The 9,196-nt window shown below is 34.9% G+C and overlaps 1 protein-coding gene across 1 annotated transcript; it reads left to right on the top strand.

Annotated features, from left to right (window-relative positions):
• Window positions 1-423: 423 nt before the first annotated feature.
• LOC137823697 (probable pectate lyase 8) lies at window positions 424-6,817 on the top strand. The gene is made up of 7 exons (XM_068628923.1): window positions 424-916; window positions 1,047-1,109; window positions 1,330-1,395; window positions 4,258-4,900; window positions 5,221-5,324; window positions 5,815-5,953; window positions 6,043-6,817. Exons 1-7 carry the CDS (start codon window positions 798-800, stop codon window positions 6,262-6,264), a joined length of 1,356 nt encoding a protein of 451 aa, XP_068485024.1. The 5' UTR covers window positions 424-797; the 3' UTR covers window positions 6,265-6,817.
• Window positions 6,818-9,196: the final 2,379 nt, after the last annotated feature.

Raw genomic sequence — 9,196 nt, forward strand, 5'->3', positions numbered from 1 at the left:
AACATGTTATTTTTAGTACGGTATTTTTTAAATTTGAAAAGGTTAGTATAATTTTTTAAAATAAAATATAAATGAAAAATATCTTTCACAATTAATACACTTTTTTTAATTTTTTCAATTATATATATGGATAAAACAAATAAGACATAATTATCAAAACAAATTATTCAAAAAATCAATATCATGCTGTACATTGTTTAAAGGGTGAGACATAAACTTTCATCATCTTTTTTTTTTTATAAATATAAAAGTTTATTTTCTTAATGACTATATTACTTTTAAAAATAGGTTGTGAAATCATTAGTGGAGTATTAACATATAATTTTTCTTGTTTGAATAGGCAAATAATTGTTTTTCTTAATAAGAAAAGTTAAACATAAAATAAAAATGGTTCATAAATTAGAACAGAGATATATGAAAAATATAGTTTGGTTTGTGAGCAATGGTGTAGACGAGTATTGATTGCGTAATGAGAAAGAGAGGAGAGAGATGCGAGGTGGGAAAAGAAGAAAGAGAGAGAAGCAAAGTAGTTAATGGCAGTTAGAGCGGTGGTAAGTTAGTTACTCCTAGTTACTCATTCCCCTGATTAACTTAACCCTGGTTAAGAGTCTCTCCCACTCCCTTCTCTTTCTCTTCCCATGTACGTGCCTTGCTATTTAAACCCCCTCTCCCTCACCTTCCTCTCTGGCTCCATCCTTTTTCTCTCCTCCTACTCCTCCCTCTCACAACATTAACAACCAACAACAAGGTACAGTAATTTGTGTTCAGAGAAACTTCCAAAACCACGCAGCTGAGCAATGAAGCAGTTGTCTCTCACACTCTTCACTCTCACCGTTCTGCTTGCGCTGACGCTTTCTGCTGCCACCAACGCACTCAATCAAAATGAGGTCACCAAAGACAAAGCTACAGAATCAAGGTATCTCAGCCAAAGAAATGCTTCAAGCTTCTACCTTCTTCCCTCTTCAAATTCTATCCATTTTTTTTTGTTTTAGATTATTTGTTTTCTAGAGTCTGATTTCAGAAATGCTTTTTTCCGGACTGAACAGGGATGTGGTTGGAGATAAGGAGTTGCGAGTTCAGAGCTTGAAGAATTCGTCGATGGCAGAAAGGTTAGTGTTTTGTTTGCTGCTTCTACGATTTACTGACGGTGTGGGTTTTACAATCTGGCCGTCCACGTGGAATCGGGAAAATGAGAGCCGTCGGAAGAGAACCAATCTGAGCCGTTGATTAATTCTGTTGAGGAGTTTATTTGGTTATAATTTAAACGGTGTCGTTTTAGCTGTTCTGCTATTTGTGGAGTGTAGTTGATTTATTTTAGTTTATTTTCAGGTTGGAGGATGCTTTGAATGAACATGCAGTTGATAATCCAGAGGAGATTGCTTCTATGGTTGATGAGTAATATTTCTTTCTCTGTCTGTTTCTCTTTTTCCTCAGTTTCTGTGTGTTAATTCATTTTTATTATATAAATTTTTGCTTTTGTTTTCTAGTAATATTATTGGTTGCTTTATATCTCATCTCATCGTAGGTCATGTGCTTCGCAGATTAGTTTAACTGTTTACAATTTTTTATTTGCTTAGAGAAGAGGGCTCACATGATCATTTAACAGAATATAAGGATCAACAGAGAATCAGCATGGCAAACCCACTTGGCTTTAGTTATTAATGTAGTAATAATTATTGAGATGCAGGACCAAAGAAGAAAAACACATACCCTTGATTAGTTCTCGTGAATCCTCCTCTTGGAATAATAATATTGGATAATAACCTTTTCATTCCTTTTTAGCGAATTTTTCCTTTAAGAAAACTCTGTCAAAGTGGTTAACTTATCTATGTTTTATTTGAAAGCTACAAGCTATATATGTGTTATTCTTTTGATAATTAAGAGGGTATCCCAACGGCTTTCCATTATTGGGGTTACCCCAAATCTATGCCTGTTTAGTACAGGGTAAGATATCCACATCATAACAAATGCCAAAGGGATTTTAGAGCAAATTTCCTTGTTGGAAAAAATATCACCTCTGCAAAACAAAATCTCCTGAAAAGTTCTAAGCTAATAATTGATTGGGAATGACCTATTGTTTCTTTTGAAAGATTATATTTTAGTACTAAAGTGTTAGTGTTTTGACTCTTATATGAGTTGAGCAAAATATTATGTGAACTATATCAGAAGATAAGTCTTTAATGCTCGAAATTGTCACCTGTAGGAAAAGTTTAAGTGTATAGTTTTATCACACAATAGTTTAGGATCATATGTAAAGAAAACGAGAAAAAATAATAGTATTTGATTCCAAGATTTGTGAGCTTATTCTTCGATGCCTTTCACACACTGACGTATTGAGCAGGGTTGTTATTCCCTTTAGTCACGGTGCCATTAGTTTTCAAAATTCTTTCTTTTTTTTCACAATTGATAAATGTAGTTCATGCTTTAATTAATTCTTCACGTTCTGAAGTTCCCTTACACGGTTCTAAGGAATCAACCCCATGTTCTATGCAGATGAGATCTCTTAAAAATTGAAGCGTTTATATTCCATTTGCCAGCTTAACCACATGCCAGTGTCTCGAGATCCGACCATTTCGTTCATATAATTTTCTTGTCTTTTTTTATTTTCCTTATCCTAAAATTGCTTTTCAAGTACAAACACCTTTTTGTACCTAAAGTCCAAGTTTCATTACTAATGACATCATTAAGTCATTGAGCCTTGGGTATACCTGTCATTTCATTTCTTCTTCACATTTTTAGACTAATGGTCCCCTTAATTGCTTCCCAAATCACATTCACTAGTAGACAGTAGGTGAGAGTTATTTTCATCTTGATTCGGCAAACAAGACTATTTTAATCATATAACTATAGCATAAATTCCCTTCTTAATATCTAATATATGACCTACAGGAAAGTCTTGATATATTGTAAGGAGTAAAGCTGGTTAGGGTGTTATTTTTACTCACATGGATTTATAGTTTTAAACATGATGAAAACCAAAATGAGAATCATTAGAGTCACTTTGCATTCTCCTATTGATTTGGATAAAATAATGCATCAACCATTCCAAATGATGATTTGGTCCTACGTAGAGTCTCATATGAGTAGATGAGGACTGTTTTGTGCATCATTGATTGCATTTGCCCTCTTTAGATCTCTGGCAGTAGAACAAAATATACAAAGTTGAATTCAGAGTGTTGGGAACTTATGCAGCTCCCACTCCCACATCTTGGAACAGGGTGGGGTAATGCACATGAATGATGTTCCTCTCTCCAGCCTGTCTGCAAGAAATGGCTCCAAAATGCAGATCAGATCTGGTTCCACCGTAATACTTTCTAGTCATAGTTGTATTTTGGCCGATCCTGCATCTGCTGTCTGTCTGACACATTATGCTATTCAATGAGACCTCCATGAGCTTATTAAATGACCATCATTTAGGAAATTAATAATAACGCTTTTCGCCACCGACACCCTAAAGTACTAAGCAGAAACTAGATCTCCCCCACCTTCACATTTATTTCTACCAGATAAATTATGCTTGATTCCAACCCCCGATTTTCCGTATGCACCGTATCATTCTATCCCTGTAGACCCACATGACCGACTCACCACACCCATGCATAAATATCAATCATATATTCATTCCCACTTGCATATTAAACTGTTTATCATTAACTCCTTTTAATTTTCAATTCATTCTTTCATTTCATCACGTCTATCATATCACAAATTATTTATCAACTCTAACAAATATTTTTGTTTTTTTACTAACATGCTACAACTCTTATACAAGTGTTGCTCTAGATACCAATCATGTAATATAAGAGCATATGGATGTACACAGTTCAAAATATCCATATTCATCGATATCAAATTGTCTGACGTGAATAAAAAAAACACGTCATATTCATAACTTTTTTATTTGATCACACTTCTACTCTCTTTTCTCACTTTCTTTTTATTTTTTTATCATGTCCTTTTGTCAGTTTCTTTCTCTATTTATTTGTCCTTTGTCTATCTCCTTGCTTCAGCCTTTATATTCACAAGAAAATCTTATTAACCTTTTTGTATAATAATTATAAAATATAAACTTAAACAGTAGTTAAGACTAGAAACAAGTACTGATCTAGGCCTCTCTAATCATTTTTCGAATCCAGGAAGTAAGATGAATTTTCTTCTGAAAAGAATAGATGAAAACTCCGAGCTGAGTAAAGAAACTTTTCCCTTAGTTATAACGTACGTGTCTTTCTAATTTAATTTATGTATGACTTAAAACAGGAGCATACGCAATTCGACGGCTAGAAGGAATCTGAATTTCTTCTCATGCGGGACGGGGAACCCAATCGATGACTGCTGGCGGTGCGACAAGCGGTGGTACCTCCGGCGAAAGCGGCTCGCCAACTGCGGCATCGGCTTCGGCCGCAACGCGATCGGCGGGCGCGATGGCCGCTACTATGTTGTGTCGGACCCGAACGACGACGACCCGGTGAACCCGAAACCGGGGACGCTCCGGCACGCCGTGATCCAGGACCGTCCCCTGTGGATCGTGTTCAAGAGGGACATGGTGATCACGCTGAAGCAGGAGCTGATAATGAACAGCTTCAAGACCATCGACGGACGCGGCGCCAACGTCCATATCGCCTACGGCGCCTGCATTACCGTCCAGTTCATCACGAACGTCATCATCCACGGCCTCCACATTCACGACTGCAAGCAAACGGGCAACGCCATGGTTCGCAGTTCCCCCTCCCACTACGGATGGAGAACGATGGCTGACGGGGATGGCATCTCCATCTTTGGTTCAAGCCACATTTGGATCGACCATAACTCCCTCTCCACTTGCGCTGATGGACTTATCGACGCCGTTATGGGTTCCACTGCCATTACCATCTCCAACAACTACTTCACCCACCACAACGAGGTATATCCCTACTTTCCATTGCCACATGTCACATCATTCATTTATTAACACAAACACTAATACCACCACATTCTCTTTTTTCTTTCATTTTTAATAAATTATAATTTATAACCAAACCAAAATAAATACTTAATGCTTGTCTCTTCCACCTTTCCTTTTAGTTCAAACACAGATCTAGCTAACCAGGGTTGGAAGATATCAGTTAAAATATTAAAAATTATAAAAGACAAAATTTTTATGTATCCTAGTAAAAATACCAAGCATTTTCCTTAAAATATTGGTGATGCTAATTTCTTGTAATTGCCTTTAAAATTATACAGGTCATGCTTCTGGGTCACAGTGACTCTTATGTCCGCGACAAGCAGATGCAAGTGACCATTGCTTACAACCATTTTGGGGAGGGACTTATCCAAAGAATGCCCAGGTAACTAACATCTTTTAAGCATCCAAGAAGAGATCAATTTTGTTTGACCTTTACTTTTCAATTTTGCCATCCAATTACAGATCACTTTATGATATTTCCCACTCTATAACTCAATGATTGGATAACTTTCTATCTAATCAACTATCACAATTAAATTATATTATTATTTTTCCTTTTGAGAGATGTTGGGTCCGCTGTTTGCATCCTTGGCTTCTTCATTTATCTCACGAGGTTCTTGGGCCCGCCTGCATCATGTTTTGTGTTGGGTCATCGGAAGCCCATTTTAATTTAATAAGTTTTAATAGTGGCCATTGCACCCGTAATTTGAAGGTGCTCTGCTTCAGATTTATAAAATACATTATTCCAGAATGCATTTTTGGATCTTAAAATACATTTTGAATCTTAATTAAGTTGTTTAGTAAATTAAAAAGGACATCTACTGACAGAGGATTTATATATGTTAACAAGGAATTGTTTATGGATAACGCAGATGCAGACACGGGTATTTCCACGTGGTTAACAATGACTATACCCACTGGGTAATGTATGCAATTGGTGGCAGTGCTGAGCCCACAATTAACAGCCAAGGCAACAGATACCTTGCTCCTGTGAATCCTTTTGCCAAAGAGGTAATAAAATGCCTACCCACGTAATGGTGTTACCGCCGATGATGATGATGAACTTTTTTTATTAAAAATGGGAAATTCAATGTGAACAGGTGACAAAGAGAGTAGATACTGGTTCATCCGTATGGAAAAGTTGGAATTGGAGATCTGAAGGAGACCTTTTGCTGAATGGAGCCTTTTTCACTTCTTCAGGAGCAGGAGCTGCAGCGAGCTATGCTAGAGCCTCAAGTTTGGGGGCCAAATCATCTTCTTTGGTTGGTACCCTTACCTCTGGAGCTGGTGTTCTTACCTGTCGCAGGGGTAACATGTGTTAATATCAAACACACTACAACCAAAGGAAAACCAATTGAAACACCCCAAGAATACTTAAAACAAAATGAGGCAGATAAAAAGCATAAAGTAAAGGAAGAAAGAAAAGTTTTCATTCTTTTTCCTCTTATTATTGCGTTGTTATAGATGTAATGATTGAGTTTGCAGATGCAGCAAGTGTGATCACACCCGTTGTTTGTCTTCTGACTAGTTAGATATCGGGGGGAACACTGTACATTTTATGTCAACTGTTATCAAATTTATAACAGTGATTGCTTGAAAGGCATTTCCCAGTTTCTGAATTATCAGTTGTGGCCGAGAGATTTCCCTATAATTTTCCAAGGGAAACTAAATTTACTCTCTCTCCCCCTTAGTTTCTTTTTGTCTTCTCATCTATCCTCCATTGTAACCTTCATTATGTTTGTGTCCTTCATTTAGTAAAACGCTTCATTTGTCCACAATGAAATGGGCAAAAAGGAAGGTGGGATAAAAATCAATGTATTACTCAAATAGTTGGTTGTGTATTTGTTTAAATCACAATATTATCATCTTCTACTACCTTTCTCATCTCCTGCATGCATGTCCCTTTCAGATTACTTTTTATGTTTTCTATGGTTTAGGGGTTAAATGTTTTCCCCATAAATTTTACTCTTTCCTATAAAATACGTAGGTCACTTTAAATAAGCCAAAAATATTGTGATTCAATCACTAATTAATGTCATCAAGTAAACAAATTATTATAAGTAATACATGTTTACTAAATCTCAATATTCACTACATTAAAAGAAAAAAAAATGCTACAATAACTTTCTTAAATAATTAAATATTCAATATAATATGTAAAATATTCTTTAATCTATATTTCAAAGACACTTGTTTTTTTTAAGTGAGTACATCCAAAAACAACTTTTTTCCTACCAAGAACAAACTTTAACTGCCCATTGTACCATTCTATTGCCGACAAAGTGAACGTTTGCAAGCATATAAATTTCTAATTGTTAGTTGGACTTCTTAATTTTATAGTTTTTCAAAAACTATTTTTTTTTTAAAGTATGTTTTGAAATATTAAAATTTATCACATATGAGGAAGTACTTTAAAAAAATGTCAAGCTTTCAACATACTTGTAAGAGATATTTTCTGGAAGTTTTAAAATTTCAAAAAGTTATTCTAGGAAGTGTTAAATTTAGTACATTTTAAAACTAGTTTCTAGAAGACAATATCCCGATAGGAAAGGACATTTATTTTATGTTTGTTCCTTTTTTTTTATCAATAAAAGAGAAATATATATTTAAAAAAAGGTAGAAGGATATCCTAATCCTACAAAATTAGGTTAACTTATAGGATTTTAATATAACGGTAGATAATGTCTTTTTATGAAAGAAAAATCGAATCTTCAAATTAAATTTATAATAATATGTTTTACTTTAAATCTATTTTAATAGATTTATCTTAAATTTAATTTTATATTTTTAAATTTTAAATCCAATTCAATCAATTGGATTTAGATCAAATAATTTAAATTTATATTAATTTAAATCTATTTTAATAAATTTGTTTTAAATTTATATTTATATTTTAATTTCAATCTAATTAATTGAATTTGGATTAAATATAGAGTAAATAATTTTTTAAACTCAAGTCAAGCTATCACAGGATCAAGCTGAACCTAAATCAACTTGGACTATATCAGACCTAGTTCAATCTAAGATAGGCTCAGGTGAAGTTAGTCGAGTTGGGTCTTGTCAGGTTGGTTAGGCTAAGTCCAGGTTAGGCTGAGTTAGGTCCAACTCATGTTAGGTTTAGTTAAGATTAGTCCACGTCAAGTAAGGGTGGCAGTGCGGGTTGGCCCGCCCCGCATAGGTTCGTCCTGCCTTTAGCCCACATAAATGCTGGTCAAGTTGGCCTTCCCCGCACAAGGAGTGTGACTCATTTCACTAGTCTGTCCCGCATAAGAGGTAGCCCATGGATCTTTGGGTCAGCCTGCGTAAGGAAATTTTTTCTAAATTAAAATTTCATTAATTATAAAAAGAAATATTTCTGTTGCTGAAAAATTAAAATTTTATTCTTGTTTTAATTCATTCAATTAAGATAAAAAATATAAAGGCATTCAAGTATAAGGGTTGTTAGAAGGATTGATTAAAAATAATTAAAGTTTTATTTTGCAAATATTTTCTTTATATATGTATGTAAATGTATGAGAGTATCTTATCAAAGTTTTTCCACAAAATATTTTAATGAAATCTCTTCTTTATATTATTTTTTATTAATAAATTTTAAATGTAAAACTTGATTTGAGTTGGTTTTAGGATTGCACATTTCAATTGTGTATGAGTTTTTGGTTTTAAGAAGAGTACGGTGAGAAACCCAAAGAAGATTGACACTGGATACAAATGTGAATGTTCTCTTCTAGAGGGCAAAGATAAAACACAATTATATGGTGATTAAGATGATGATGTGCGAAATGAAGAACATATAAGATGGAAGAGAACAAGATAAAAAAAAAATGAATGGAAAAGAGCAACACAAGAACATAAAAGGAATGGAAAATGGCGCAAAGGAAGAAATTAAAAGATGAAAAGGAAAGAAAGGCTTAGGATGATGAAGGTGTGGTCACGCCACTTGGAGGGGGGAAGAGACTCTAAGATGAGTGGTGAAGAGCCACCACTTGAGGTGCACTACACTCAAGATAAGACCCAATTTGAGAGCACTCAAGACTCACTAAACACTCCTGTAGAGTTTCTTTTCTATTTCCAAATTCAAGGTCCCATTACATGAGGCAAGACACCCTATTTATAGGAGATGGGTGCCTTGGTGGGCAAGATGAGAGAAGAGAGGGAAAGGGAGAAGAGAGGGGCAACCTAGGATTTAACTCTAGGTCAATGTCGCCCCCTTAGACCTAGTTTCTAGAAACTAAGTTAAAAACCATAATCCTAGGT

Source organism: Phaseolus vulgaris, chromosome 8, assembly GCF_000499845.2.
Source record: "Phaseolus vulgaris cultivar G19833 chromosome 8, P. vulgaris v2.0, whole genome shotgun sequence".
Lineage (NCBI taxonomy): Eukaryota > Viridiplantae > Streptophyta > Magnoliopsida > Fabales > Fabaceae > Phaseolus > Phaseolus vulgaris.

What these genes read in the sequence shown, in the direction of transcription:
- LOC137823697 (XM_068628923.1), top strand. Translation starts at nt 798, where the DNA reads ATGAAGCAGTTGTCTCTCACACTCTTCACTCTCACCGTTCTGCTTGCG. An exon ending in AATTCGTCGATGGCAGAAAG is followed by an intron (nt 1,110 to 1,329) that starts GTTAGTGTTTTG and finishes GTTTATTTTCAG; the next exon opens with GTTGGAGGATGCTTTGAATG. An exon ending in CTTATCCAAAGAATGCCCAG is followed by an intron (nt 5,325 to 5,814) that starts GTAACTAACATC and finishes TGGATAACGCAG; the next exon opens with ATGCAGACACGGGTATTTCC.